The sequence below is a fragment of the Netta rufina genome, assembly GCF_964035555.1.
Source record: "Netta rufina genome assembly, chromosome: 1".
Classification (NCBI taxonomy): Eukaryota; Metazoa; Chordata; class Aves; order Anseriformes; family Anatidae; genus Netta; species Netta rufina.
Genome location: NC_140123.1, coordinates 23344428 through 23359393, shown reverse-complemented (window position 1 = coordinate 23359393; position 14966 = coordinate 23344428). Strand labels below are relative to the sequence as shown.

Here is a 14966-nt window from a genome sequence, read left to right as displayed (position 1 = left end):
TAAAAGTATAACAGAACTGTTTTGTTTTTACCACAAATAAAACTATTAGAACTTTATTGGAATATCTCCCAGTGATTATCTATGCCCTGTTTATGTCCAGTTTCCAGATTATTTTATATTTTGAGATGAGGACTGCCCTTTAGCCACAAAAATTTGCACTAAGATTTCACTGAGTCTACTTATAGATGCTTACAACAATAATCTGGAGTTCCTAAAGGCAAGTGAACTCACTCTGTAAATAAACTGAATTTTGCAATAGAGCATTTCTGATTCTCGCATCCTTTTCTTCTCCTAATATGGTAGAAACAATTCTGGAAGGTCCTGAAGAGAATAACAAACATCAAAATAAACACAAATCCTTTTTTAAGAGTTCTCAAGTCCCCAAAGTCATAAAACTTCCATTTTTCCCTACTTCTCAGAGGAACCACGTCAAAACGCAGGTTCTAAAATGGGCAACAACCAGAAGACAAACAGCCCAAACAAACACTCTGTTTTAATACCTTTTCCTGTAGCTCTATAGGGAGAGGATCAGATCTGAAGATAAGCTCGAAGTTGTACTGGGACACGACAGTGAGCACTATTAGGCACGTCATTTCTCTGCTGACAATCGCTGACTACTTGAAGCTGAAGAATAGACTAAGCTCCCTAATTCCAGGCTCAGTGCACAGAGCAATCAGCTCCCTTTATTTAGCAAGAAAGCTTGAACTAACAGCGCCCATTGTCCACGGCAGAGTCAGGTGCCAAGGCTGGAGCAGATGCTAACCTTCATCCTAGGGCTCTCTAAAGGCAAGGCTGTGGAAGTGGCCTGCGTCGTGCAGGTGTGTTGGAGTGAGACCTCAGAAGCAAGCAAGAGGAGAAAGAAGGTCCAAGCACGGCCCCTGTCTGGGCTGCAGTATCCCAATTGGCATCAGCCTGCCCTCCTGCTTACCGCAGCCGCACATCCCGGCCCCTTCCCAAGCCCCTCGTCACCCACCAGCCTCAGGTGAGCGCGAATGCCTCCCTTACAAGGTGAGTTTGCTCCCTGAATCAGCTCCTTGGGGCATGCAAGAGCAAGTGCCACAGCAAGAGGGATGGCAGCGAAGAAGGATTTGTGCTTCTTGTTCAGCAGATGTGCAGACGTACGTTTGCTTACGCAGGCAGCGAGTAACATGAAGCAGCCTCTTCCCTAGGTTGTCTCTGGTGTGCTTAGCACTTCCAGCTCCAGGCAGCTCAGCGTTTGCCTGCAGATACCTGACCCCCCACAGAATGGCTGCTCTCATCACCCTGCACGATAATATCTTACTAAAATACCAAAATCGTAGTGCACCACGGCATTTACACAGAGGGCAGAGTTTTACCTAAGCACCCGCCCGCTGCCCTCCTTTCTCCCTTGCTCATGGACACCGCACTTCATGCACATTGTCCGTAAAAATGGCAAATTTTGTGGCTAAATGTTTAATTTCCATTTAATAAAGGACTCAGCTTATGCTCATCTGACAAAACAACTTGTGTGGACATGAGCACTGCGATCATTTCGGTTCGTGACCAGCCACTGGTCCTCCTGGGGCTGTTCCTGGACGCTGCAGTTTTCGAGTCACCCAGGCAATAGCTGATACCTGTGTGCCCCAGGATTAAGCTGTCTCTGAAGCTACCAAGTGCCAGTGTGGTAGGGACTGGGCACACGGGGGCACGAAGAGGTGGGTGGATAGGAGGAGGATGGAGCAACAGGCTTTGTGGTGTGAGGATTTTGATTTGGAAGTGTGGCTGCTGGAAATATAGGCCCTGTGAAACAGACCTGAAGTCCTAATACTGAAAAAGATCTTATTTGTAACTTGAATTACATGCAAGGCCACTGAAAAAAAAAACCAAACATCTTAACATTCAAAGGTAGATAATTCCAAATCGCTGAGAAACAAGTGTTATCATCCTCAGAAATATCACCCCGAAGATAACCTCGTTCGAGGAGAAGCAGCAAATAAAATTAAAATGTTCCCTATGCAACATGTGCCCTCTCGTCTCATTATACAACAAGTCACCTTTACATCTATCTCTGGGAACTGGGAGACAATGCAATGCAATTGCTGCCAGCCCACGTAGCAGCTGACTTGTGAGAGCACAAGTGAGCCATCTACCTGTATGATCTCGGGTATTCCACAGCGTGCCTTCCTCCAAGAAAGGAACAATAAACTTAATTGCAGGTCTAATCTAGAAACTGCAAAAAAAAAAAGAGTTTATTATAGAATTTCCTACAGTTTATCCTGATGTTACTCCAGCTTCTTGTAGCTTTACTTTTAAACTTCTGTTCTTGAGATGCAGGGTGCTTTGGAAATTATGAATTTGAAAAATGCATTCCCAAATTAAATTCAGATTAAATAAAACCAGATGGATCATTCAAAAAGTAAAAACAGTCTATGGGAAGAGCAGATTCAAATGCCGAAGTTTTGTTCTTCGAATAAATTACAAATCTTTTTTTTTTTTTTTTTTTCAAAACCTATTTTATGATATTTCCATAATAGACATCTACGATGACTTTTAATTGCCCCAGTTCTGGTGAGCCCTATTTTATTCCTGTCACCTTACTAACTTTGGGTGCACCTAAGTGAGTGCAGCTCACCTGGAGTGCACATGGCTGTTTTAGCAGTATTTTCAAAAAGAAGTAATATAAATGATTAATGCATTTGTTGACTAAAACAGTGTTGATCAAAAACACTTGCATTTTTAAGAAAACCTCAAACCACAAATGGCATCAGTTTAAAAAAGAAAAAGAAAAAAAAAAAAAGATTATTCTTATTTTTCAGCCGGAGACTCCCCATTCTGATCCCATCTCCAACACATTACAGGAGTATTTTCCAGACCTGCATGACGTGCACGGTATCTTATTGACATGTGCAGAGCAAGAGTCTGTTTTGAGAGCTGCACGCAGGAGTGTTTTGAGGTCTCTCAGTTTGGTGGGATGATTCAAAGGCCAGACTATGACTCTGCTTTTTTGTCCCCTAGGGAGAAGAGTGGCTGCTTACTGAGATCACTACTCACTGCATCATCCAGATGACAATAGTTAACAGGTACCTAAAAAGAACCAAGTCCCGTGCACATCAATTAGCTGTCTCCTTAGCTGGTTGATGAACGTGACAAACAAAGAAGCATCCTAGGTGAACACCTCAGCAAGTGCTCTGAGGCAATGAACCGAAATCCTGCCCCATAGGACAAGAATGCTACTTTTCAGAAAACCTTAGAGAGGAAAATCAGAGGAAATTGTCAACCCAGATGGAGTATCTGAGTACATTTCGTGGTATAGAATGAGCCATGGGTGCGGCTGGGCATCGATCAGAAAATATTACTGCTCTGTATACATTAAAACATGAATGAGCAGAAAGGACTGGTTGCAGCTGGACTATAAAGCCTGGGAAGGATAAAAAATACTTAGAGCCTCGGTAGTAAGGTGCTAATTGACAAAAACATACGTGGATTTCAGCAAGATGTATACTGTACCACCTATACTTTTTTTTTCTTTTTTTTTTTTTTAACAGTAGGTTAGACCTCTTCCTATTAGGTAAATGCCCCAGCATAATTTATGGCTTACTTCTGCTCTTGGGTATGCAGACACAGCACCTATTCTCTGCAAAACATGTTCCTGTGCATGCATGTGCAGGCTTCGCAGCCGTTTCTCAAGCAAGGGAAGTGTTTTCTTCTGCTCCACCCATCACAGAACAGAGCTGAAGAAAGCCCTAGGTCTTTTGAACTCCCTACCGTCTTCTTATCAAATTGTTTGTTTTTCAGCTAGAAAGGATATGTACAGATTTATGAACACAGCCTTCCAGACTGAAAGCAGCAAAAAAAAAAAAAAAAAATTGGCAACAAGTTTAAGTCAATCTGGATTAATTTATTATATTTCCTCTTACTGTTTATTCAAATACAGTAGAAAGCATGTTTATCAGCTAAAGGTGTGTCAGAAATACCAATTACTCATATAACATTTCCATTTTGCTAAAACAGAATGTCATTTAAGGACTTCTTATTTTAGACTAGAAACATCTTTACTGTCTTGCAATATTTTCTATATACTTCAGTGTAGAGGAAAACAATATATTAATTAAAATGTTATACTTCTTTCCATGATATTTTTTATATTCTTATGTGCTGGTTTTACTCAGTCTTGAAGTTACAGCAATATATTATAAAAATAATGCCAGAACTGATTTGATTCCTGCACCATGCAAGTGACTTGTTTGTCTTCTGTCATAAACTGGGAGTAGCTTGTTATAATAGATGTGTTGTCACAATACACACTTAGGCTTTCATTAATTAAGATTAGTCCAAAAAGGTGAATAAATCACAGAACTCCCTTCCAATTCTGACTTGAATTATGCACAAAATGTTTTAGAAGTAGGGCAGATAAGCAACGCTGTTTAGGTAATAGCATTATTCCCTGGTGGCTTCACACTTGTGGTAGAAAAACAGATTCAAACAAGCACTACGGTGTTACTGAGGTTACAAATGACCTGGAAAAATACAGTTTCTATGGATATCATGTAATGAAGACAAGCCTAGGATGACACACATCTAATAGTTATTTTTATTTCTTTGCAGGTATTCAGATACATGCATTGCATGAAGCAGATATTGCATTTTTTTTATAACACAGGATTTTAAAATACTAGTCTCTTATGCAGAAGTTATTAAATTATAGATAGTGGGATGATCAGAACCTTACTGCATACGTAACCAAGTTGGATTTTTCCAGAGACATTGTCTTCTATCTTTGTAAAGCAGTTAATTATGGAGATCTAGCACTGTTAATGCAAGCTCAGATGGAAAAGGAATATACTGTTCATGTATCTTAAGTTAAAAAGCAAATTTCTGGCAGAGTTATCCCATGGCTTTACCTGATCTGACTGTATCTGTTAGCACTAAATTTTATTCAGCAATCTTTATTATATAATATAGCTAAAAATCAGAAGAGTGATTGATTTAAACAGCAACAGACATCAGGAACAGCAATACTGAAAAGAGCAAGGAAGCCCAAAATGCCATTTGTTTACATTCTGTATAACCCAGCCTGGATTAGATAAACAGATGGGTTCTTTCTGGATGGAAATATTGCATAAGATTCTGAAATTAAGCATAGAGGGTGGGAAGAGCAGCTATAAGTAACCCATGTTTGGCTTTTCATCACATTAATACAATGACTTTCAGACCTGAAGTAGAACCATCATATTTTTGCCCTTGGTGCACGATTAATAAAAAGCAACTTCTGAGCAATGCCACGCCCTTGTGATTAAGCAGCATTTTCAAAAATATTTAGATAAAGCCTGGACAAATCAAATAAACATGTAGGCAGGAAATGCTGTTTGGAATGCACTCCCTGCAATGTACTATCAGAGAGAGCCAGAAAGCAGCCTAACTTCAGAATTCAATCAAGCAAAATCTAGTATAATCTCATTACAGTCTTTGCAGTTAATGAAACCTATTGAAATCTCTGACACTGATTTTTTAGAACTGACAAAAGCAAAAAAAAATATAAATTTGGTTTATATAACACAAACATACAAAATTATTAAGATCTCATCCCTTAGGTTATCCTAGCTATTTCCCAAGCAATGCGTAATATGAAAAGATTACTCTTCTGCTACTCACTATTGCTCCAGGATTTCAGTAAATATTTGATACTGATTTCAAAGAAGCCTGAATCCTGCTGGCTAGCCATGTCTGCTGCATACAAAGAGGCTTCTATAATTCTGAGCAGCTGAAGTGGCAGGTACTATGTATGTAGATGTGACTGTCACCAGTTAGTGATGTAAACGAGGGGTCAGAGGAGGAAATGAAGTCTCCGCAGATCCACTTCTTCCGTTCATGGTAGGTAAGCTCATTTGAAAAAAAAAAAAAAAAAAAAAAAAGCTCAACAACAACAAAAACACACCATGAGGTTCTGTCCTTTGCTCTTCCTTCGGGGCTTGTAGTGAATTGTATCTGCGGAGGATTTTATTCCCCCGACCCCTCAATGTGGGTTTTCATTTATTCCACTCCTCAACTGGGCAAATCTCTCCCGGTCGGTTAAGGCATGTGCAGGACCCCAGCACTTGTTCCATAAGCACAGCGAGAGTGTCTTCTTGAAGGGTGCCTGAGCTGTGCTTTGAATAACGTGCAGTCTGCCTGTCTGAAGCTTTTTTCCATCAGAAGCTGACAGCCTGCGCGTCTGCACCTCCTCTCGCAAGCACAGGATCGGCTCGAAGCCCCTCTGAACGCGTCTCTTCCACAGCTGTAGGGATCTCACACGGACTGTTTCGCTTTAGGGAGAAAAAACAACAACAACACAACCTCTAATGAATATCCTCCGCATGCTCTGGTCAGCTGCTCTCCTTCCGCCCGCTTCCAAGAGGAGCACGCTGAACTGTACACAACTGCATCACGCTGCGGTAAAGCAGCGCTGCGCCCATAGATCTGATTGCAGTGACGTTAAAAAAAAAAAAAAAAAGGCAATCCGTCAGCCCAGTTGCACAAGAGAAGCACTTCCAGAGCACTAAACCCAAGGCGTTTAGGCTGCCTGGTTCTGCTTTTCTTTCCTGGTGACAGAAAAACATGTCATTTTTTTCTCGACTTTTTCTTTTTTTTTTTTTAAACAAAAGCTGAGAGACAGCAAGCTGAATTCGTGATGGCAAATAAAAGAGGCAGCTCCCTGCTCGCTATTCATCTCCAAAAGAGCCACAGACAATTCTCAGTTTGATGTCATTTTTATCTTGAATAATGTTTATTTTTTTTAAAGAAAGGAGGGCAAGCTGGATTAATATAAGAAAATGAGGCAGAGGCAATTCACTGCTTCTTAACCTCTCTGTGTTTCCTACAAAATATTTAATTGCTATTCCCACATTCTTAAGGTTTTATTTCTAATAATCACAGCACACAACTATGCACATCTTAATGACAAAAAAGAAAAATAAGAAGCATCTCTTTCCCAAATATATATATTTTTTTGTTTCATATATTCTTGGTATCATCCTTCAAGACACTATTTTCTGGGAGTAACAGCACTTCTTTTCTCACTTGTGGAACAAATTTCCTGCATCATCTCAGAATTAGAGCATCTGAGCCAAAATGTAGCTTGTCTGCTGCTGATTCTTCAAAAAACTTTGCCAGTGGTTATATTTACACGTTATTTTTAGTTTCAGCGTGCACAATATTTGATCTCTGGATTGAAAGCTGAGGCGCACAAGGGTCACCGACTCCAAGTTCTTGTGGTTCTCACTGAAAATATGCTAAATGGCTCTTGTAAACACAACACATCTGGAGATAAGGTTTTGTGTCCCCAGTAAAGGCAGGCTGTTGTGGGAGCTCACTTTATAAACCTTCTTTCAATTCCTAGTCTAAGGTTACTCAAAACCAGTTTACCCCCTTCTTGGACACAGATAATGAGAAACGTTCAGAGAGTTCACGTGTGATCGCAGCAGCTATCAGAGATCTGATCAGCTCTTCCTCCCTATACTGGTAAAAATGTCATCCCCTTTCTGTCTCTCTGGGCCCTCAATTTCTTTTTCTGAGAGCCCTGTCGTGGCTCCCCACACCCAGTATTACACTGATTCCTGTGTTTGAGTGTTTAGGCAAGGATTTCCTTTGTGGTGCCATATAAAATGCATTTCTAAGGCCCTCTGATACATTGATTTTATCTCATTTTTTTTCCTGAAAATAAAGATGCAAGTTCAATTTGCAAATATTTATCTTTACAAAATCCCTATTGCATTTTTTTCTGTTATCATTTAAATTCACAACCTTAGTTATAATCCCACCAAGTTTTGTTTCAAAGCCTTAAACATGGCTGAGGTCAAGTGGTCCTTCTGTTTGTCTGGATCATTTTCTCCTCACAAATTCTCTGGTTTATATTTACCAGGCAGGATCTGTCTTCTGTTAGATTCAATAAAAAAATATTACCTGATCAGCAACTTCATAGGGTTGCTCTTCTTTTATGAAGGGGAAGCTATGTGATTTTTAAAGAAGAATATGAAGGTTTTCTGTTCTGCTTTCACCTCATAATTGATTAATTGATACCAAAAAAAAAAAGTATTATGCCTCCTACTGTTCCTGTAGTTAAGGCCTGGTTCTTATTGAAAACAAAGGCAAGGCATTCTCTCTTAGGTAGTGGTTGCATCTTCTTCTCATCCTCACTGAATATTAGACCCTTAAAAATCTGTGCTCTGGTCTAAAAACTTTAAATGGCCAAGGACACTCAACCATTTGCTTTTATTTCCTTCGCACATCCTTACTCTGCTGAACTTTTGATAGTGCTCACCGTAGTTCTACACTCCAACATCCAAGCTCCTAACGTCTTCACTAATGATGCAAAGGTGACACATCCAATACACTCTGCAGTCCTTTTCCAGAAGTACAGTGGAGCATTGAATGAAATGACTGGGAGATCAATTTAAAACAGACAAAATAAAGTGTTTCTTTTCTTCAGGAAGTTGTGAGCTTCTAGAGCTTGCTGCCATCGGAGGTCACAGAGGGAGAAAGCACAAGCAGTTTCAAAATCTCATAAAAAACAGAAATTCAGGTTTATGAAGAACCAGGCAGGTATGTACTTCCCTGCGACACCTCTAATACAGCAAAGGGATGTGCTGGGGAGCATGGAGGGAAGGGCTGCATGAACTGACTACGTTCATGTGTGCTATTCCCACATAGCATCATCTTCTGCTTCTGTAGGGAGGGGATTACCAGGTGAGATGGGTGACTGGTCGGTCGCAGTGGGATGCTTGCACCATCTCTTGGCTTTAAATCATCCAGTGCTGAAGTACACGGGCTGTCCCATCCAAAGTTGCATTTGACATCTGTAAGTACAATTTGTGTCTGGGACCTTAAGGTGTCACCCAATGCCTACTTGCATGTCCTTATGTAGTAATGTTAAAAAGGATACCTATAATCAGTCTTGAAACAGCAACATTATCCCCTAGCACTTTTTACTGACTTCTTCCGAAGTGATTTTGAGACAAATTCCATTTCGTGTATAATAATCTTCTTTTAACATCATATCACCACATTAATACACAATACAGAGTCTCACTGAGTTCACTCTATAATATTCTTTATGAATAATACATTTCCTCTAAAAATGCACTATTGCAGTGAAGTATTTAACAACTTAATGGATGTCTTGAGACAAAGCATATTAAAGAGAAATGCCACCACTCTTAGATTGTGCATTTTTGGCCTTGTCTGTAAGAGTTCATACAGAATGCACATGTACAGAGGTACAGCCTAAATAACTGCTTTCAGTCCCGCAGAGCAATGCTTACAACTCATCAGTCTGATGACCTTCATGAGGCAAAATTGCCCCCCTGATAATGGTTTTGGTCACATCTTGGAAACACTCCCAAAACAGGTATAACGCAGAGAAATGGCAGAAACGGCACCGTTCCAATGCAACGCTTGAAACTTCTTCTAGGGAGGCTGACAAGACTAACAAGTTTTGAAGTTATACAGCTCTACTTTAATTCGTGTTGACTTTATGATATTCAGAATTCAATTACGTACTTCAGCTTGTGGAGAATAGTCTGGCATAAGTGTACAAAATCTGTCAGTGTAATAGGCTTTCTAATGACGAATACAACACTAGAGTTTTACGTATTTGATTTATGATATGGCTACATGGGAGTTTGTAAGTTAATGATAATATAACATTTTTTTGCACCTAGATAACATATCAAAGATCTAAAATATAAAGCCTACCATGATGAAGCACCTGCTGATTACCAAGATAGCAGAAGCATTACTTCAATTACAAACATTTCTACGCAACTCAAACTTTGCTCTTGTGACTGACATGCAGTCCACCTTCTCTTCTCTCATCTGCCTTCTGAGATCAGAGGTAGGACATATCCAGGAGTCACGGATTCCTGCATTATATCCTTCTGTGGCAGAACAAAGTCTATTAAATTTCCGTGCCCCAGCTTTAGAAAAAACAGGTTGGGATAAGTTGCGTGTCTCCATGGTCAGAATTGTTTCTGTGACCAGCACACTGCATGAAAAGCTATTTTCACTGCAAAACATCTGAGAAATAGCCTTCCAAAACCTTCACTCAAGCAAAGAAAAGAAAATAACAAGAATACATAGTGCTGGAGGTGCTCACAATATCTATCTTGAGGCATCCAATTTAGATGCCAACATTGGGAGGTGAGTGCCTTCAGCATGAGTCAAGCATTCCCAAGAGTTCCAGTACAGAGCACAATTACTTTCCCAAACAGCCCATTTCTCTTCACTATCTACACATGATACTTAGGGTAGCTACTTTGGTAAATCAGGCACTTTATTTAGATTCTCAGTATTTGGCGGTATAGGTACCCATTTTGTTCACATTTTTTGTGACTACTATTTATAACAGCAATACAACAGGCACTTCAGTCCTCTATGTTCTGAGCACTGCATGCAGGCATCCTTAAAAAAGCATTTGGCAAGATAAATACAGCACAGTCCTTGTACAAGATTTCAGAGCTCATTTTGGTTTGGTATGAAAAGATTTGTTTGGCTTTTGCAATCCGAACTCTTCAAAATCTCAGGCTAAATGCAAAGAGTTGCTGAAGCCTCTAAGGGTTTTCTTCCAGTTGCAGAACCAAAGTGGATCACCGGGTTCCTTATTTGCTGCAAACAGAAAGAGTCTTTAACCTTACATAGCAAGTACTTATATTTTTCATTTGTAAGGATGTTTGTTCAAACTCCATCAAGAAAACACAGCGACCTAATCAAAAAAAAAAGCATAAGCAAAAGACTTTTTTTTTTTTTTTTGGCCTAGTTTGTGCTTAATTCCTTGCTTCCCCCTTTGCTAGGTGTCAGTCATTCCACTCCTGCTCAGCTCCCCGCAGCTTCAAGGCAGTGATGTAGACACAGATCCCAAAGCCAACGCTATCTTTACTGAACTAATGGAAGTTTTAACACTCTTTTTGATTTTCTACAGCTTCTCCAACGCATACAGCGTTTCCTCCTTAATTTGGGTCAAAAGCTTTGTCCTTCTAGCCTTGAATTATACCTATGCCTCTGATTTCCATGAAATTAGCTTGGATTTACATTGGTATAGCTTGTATAAAAGTTTGGCTTTCTGTAGTTTTTTTTAGCAAAGAACTACAGTAAGGACTGCATATTAGCATCCCTGTGGTTTTGCCATGGTCTAGTTCTTCTGCACAATATAAAGCAAATAATGATTCCCAGACCCACAGGGTTCCAGTACAGAACACACATAACAGATAAAACCAAAAAGGATCCGTTATATTATCATCTCCTGGGTTATATTGCATTGCATTCATGATTTCACATTCCTTTCTTTTATAAACTACTTGGAACCTCTCTACAAAAGACTGCACTGGCATTCAGATGGATGCTGGTCATAATGGGATGGCATTCAGGTGCCTAAATATAGGCATCTAGTGCCATTTTAGATACCCTGAGGCATGTGAGTTATTCACTGAGACTGGCAAATGTAAGACTTACATTAAGTCCACAGCCTTGGGAAGCAGTAGTTGGAGGCTTTCTGCTGGACACCTACGTTTAGGTGCCATTTTTACACTTTAGAATTGTAAATTAAAGTATAAATGTACACTTTACATTTTTTACATTTAAGTACCTGATTTCCTCCCACTGGTTTCAGAAGGGGAGTAAAAAAACACACAAAAAATTAATGTCTTTGTATTGATTGTAAACTGATAAGCCTACATGTGAGCCAGAAATAAAAAAAGAAATAATATTTTTACATGTACTCAGAAAAAGACAACAACATTTATATGTAGTGAGTTTTTTTTCTTCAACTTGGCATTTGTTGAGTTTATGAACTTTTTTTCCTTCCATTAAAATATTTGGAAGGTTTGTTTTTCTCTCTACAACTTGCATAACATGATACATTTCAAGCTAAACATTAACAAGCAGCTTGTACACATGTTTTGCTAATATCCTCTATTAAAATGAAAACCAAAATCGTTACCTAAATCAACTGAACTCTAAGTACCTACAGTGTCACACAATTTAGTGTAAAACACTTTAGGATCCAAATTAAAAGTACAGATCGACAAGAAAGCACTGCACAAAATACGAAGTCATTAAGCAAACCTGATTTAACGTGAAAAGCTATAAATAAAGCATTAGAAATCCTCCTTAGTTTTATGTATCAATATTTTTTTGCTGCACCATTTTGTTTTGCCTTCTGTTTGTAACTGACTGTTAACATATTGCCACCTAGTGATGGAAAGCAAAACAAGCAGAAGCAGGACAGTAAATAACAATGCATAGGGAATGTATATTTACATGGCAAACTGTGTCGGAATGGAGGATAGGAGCAAAGAAACTACACGTCCATATTTCTGGAAAAAAGGATAGAAGACAATTTGGATAAAATCACATAAAATATTTTGTATCATTCATGTATCACCCTGCTCCCATCCTCAGTTTGTTCAGAGGATTCATGAGAGCAATTGTATGGATCAGAAGCAGTTTGTGACTTAGGCTGGTACCTGGAAATAACATATCATAACCACCTACTAAGGATTTCACGGAGGATTAACTAGTTAATGCTGGAATTATGCCTTCCAGACTCACAGTACTGTTATCCTTCCCTTGATTTGTTTTGGAGCTGTCACACTGGGATGTTCTCTTAGGACTCTGCAGGCTCTTCATTCGCCCAGACCTCCCATACATGTGCTAACACCACACAGCCCTGTGAGCCAGTTTAAAATCTTCACAATTATCACTGGGGCGTGGACTCAGGCAACACAGACACAAGAAATCCTGCTGCGTAGGTCAAAATGCTGCATGCATCCTCCAAGCACAGCCTACAGGGATCAGCAGGCATGAAGAACAGTCTGAGCAGTATTTGCTCCCTGCTCTTCACCTTGCAGTCTCCAGGCACCTTCCCTGAACAAGCTGGTTTCTGTAATTATAATCCTCTAAACTAATTTCCTTCTCTATTTTGTTACAAGTCCTTATCTATATTGTAGATAAAATTATGTAACTTACTCCCCAAACGTCCCAGCATGACGTAATTTTGCAGAACTTCTTGAAAGTAGGAAATTTCCAAACAACCTTTGGCAGCACCTCTAACTTTGGGTGCCTGTTTCAGAGACGAGATTAGTGACAGAACCCCAACCACCCACTCAAAGCTTAATTTCTATGAGGTAATTTACGCCTAAAAGATTTGCACCAGGTCATGGACCTTGGAAAAAGAGAAGCCAGGAGCGGTGGCTGTCACTCTTTTCCTCTCTGTATGAAATTTCATTACATAATGCATAGACCCAACCCCAAAATAGTCAAAAACTGAGGGTGATACTCAGGGCCTCTTCCACTTCCCTTCCACAGCGTAGCTTTATCTCTTACACCATCCTCACAGCAAGCCCTGCAAGAAGAGAGATAAGTACAAGGCAGGAAGGGGAAGGGTTGGAGCATGCTGATCACTAGATATTGTGAGTTTCTATAGGGTCTCTAGGGATGTCTAACAATTACTGCATGCTATTACAGCTGAGATCATCAGACTTCTCAGCTTCTCCTCTCTTATCCCCGTTTCAGCGCTGCCCATTAACCTGCATTCCCTGAGGTTCGGGCCTGGATTCCTCCTCCTCTCCCTGGGCCCGATGACGGGGACACACCATGTCCCCTCCTCCCCAGTGTGGGCAGGAGGCAGACAGCTGGGAACCTGCTTTAGGAAAAACTCATGACCTTACAATCATAGAATACAATCACAGAATCATTAGGGTTGGAAGAGACCTCCAAGATCATCTGCTCCAACCATCCCCTACCTCCAATGTCACCCACTACACCATGTCCCCAAGCACCACGTCCAACCTCTCCTTGAACACCCCCAGGGACGGTGACTCCACCACCTCCCTGGGCAACCCGTCCCAGTGCCTGACTGCTCTTTCTGAGCAGAAATGTCTCCTCATTGCCAACCTGAACCTCCCCTGGTGCAACTTGAGGCCATTCCCTCTGGTCCTATCACTGGTTACCTGTGAGAAGAGGCCGACCCCCAGCTCCCCACACCTTCCTTTCAGGCAGTTGCAGAGAGCAATGAAGTCTCCCCTGAGCCTCCTCTTCTCCAGAATGAACAACCCCAGTGCCCTCAGCTGCTCATCACAGGACTTGTGCTCCAGGCTCTTCACCAGAGAAGTGCTGAAGATGCTGCAAGGAGCAGAGGGAGCGGACAAGGAGCCACTTGCACCTACCCACAGAGGCACAACTGATCCCACAACCAAAGTGTCCCTGCCCAAATGTGAACCACATCACACCCTTTTGTTTTCCTGAATTTGTCTCCCTTGTAGAATGAAATGCTCAACATTCTCTGCAAGATAGCTCCCATACCATGCTGCATGTGTATGATGTTTCCATTGAACATCTAATTAGGGGCAGGAATTTTCAGTGCTCCAATTTGCTCTCAAATACCAGTCCACTGCTCAGCAGACAATTCTTCCTACCTCTATTTATGCACTTCTTGCAATGTGATTTTTTTAACACAAATGTTTTCCTGAATCCTAAATACATTTTCAGACAGGTCTTCCTTCTCTTAATTCTACCACAGCAGTTCCTAAAGCTCTCTCCGATTTAAAGTAAGATGTTCTTGTGATAAGCTACTTGCTTACTTGTTCTTTTTTTAACTTTCCTTTCCGTTCTCTAGTTTTGTCTTTAATTATTAACACTTCTTCCTTTCTGACTGACCTATTTGGACACTCACACTCACCATCTTCATTACTGTGCACGAAGATATCCTCCTGATTACGTCCCTTTGCTCCACCAGTAACATCAACCTTAGAAACTGATTTTTCACTTTCTTCGTAAAATGAGAATAAACCTTTTGGAAGAGTTTCAGCCAACTTCCCTGTATTACAGATCACGGTAAGGTGGACAGGGGGTCAGACTGTGGTACATTTGCTGCCTCTTCCACCTTCCTATCAGGTGTCATGCGCTGCCTGCTATCAAAGAGGCTGCCAGACCAGTCGGGCTCAGGTCTGGGGCAGCACAAGCACTCCCTGTAGCAT

At 40.6% G+C, this 14966-nt stretch overlaps 1 protein-coding gene across 4 annotated transcripts in view; it reads right to left on the bottom strand.

Annotated features, from left to right (window-relative positions):
- Positions 1-14966, bottom strand: part of FRY (FRY microtubule binding protein) — a 188120-nt gene that overhangs the window by 157103 nt on the left and 16051 nt on the right. Inside the window, exon 2 of one of the 4 annotated variants that reach the window (XM_084288658.1) lies at positions 5614-6263. The exons of 2 other annotated variants lie outside the window; for them this stretch is intronic. In XM_084288658.1, the coding sequence (XP_084144784.1) occupies positions 5614-5683 (70 nt within the window). In that variant the 5' untranslated portion in view covers positions 5684-6263. Of the gene's footprint in view, positions 1-5613; positions 6342-14966 lie in introns of those variants that run through there. One more of the 4 variants, XM_084288660.1, reaches the window with a different exon arrangement.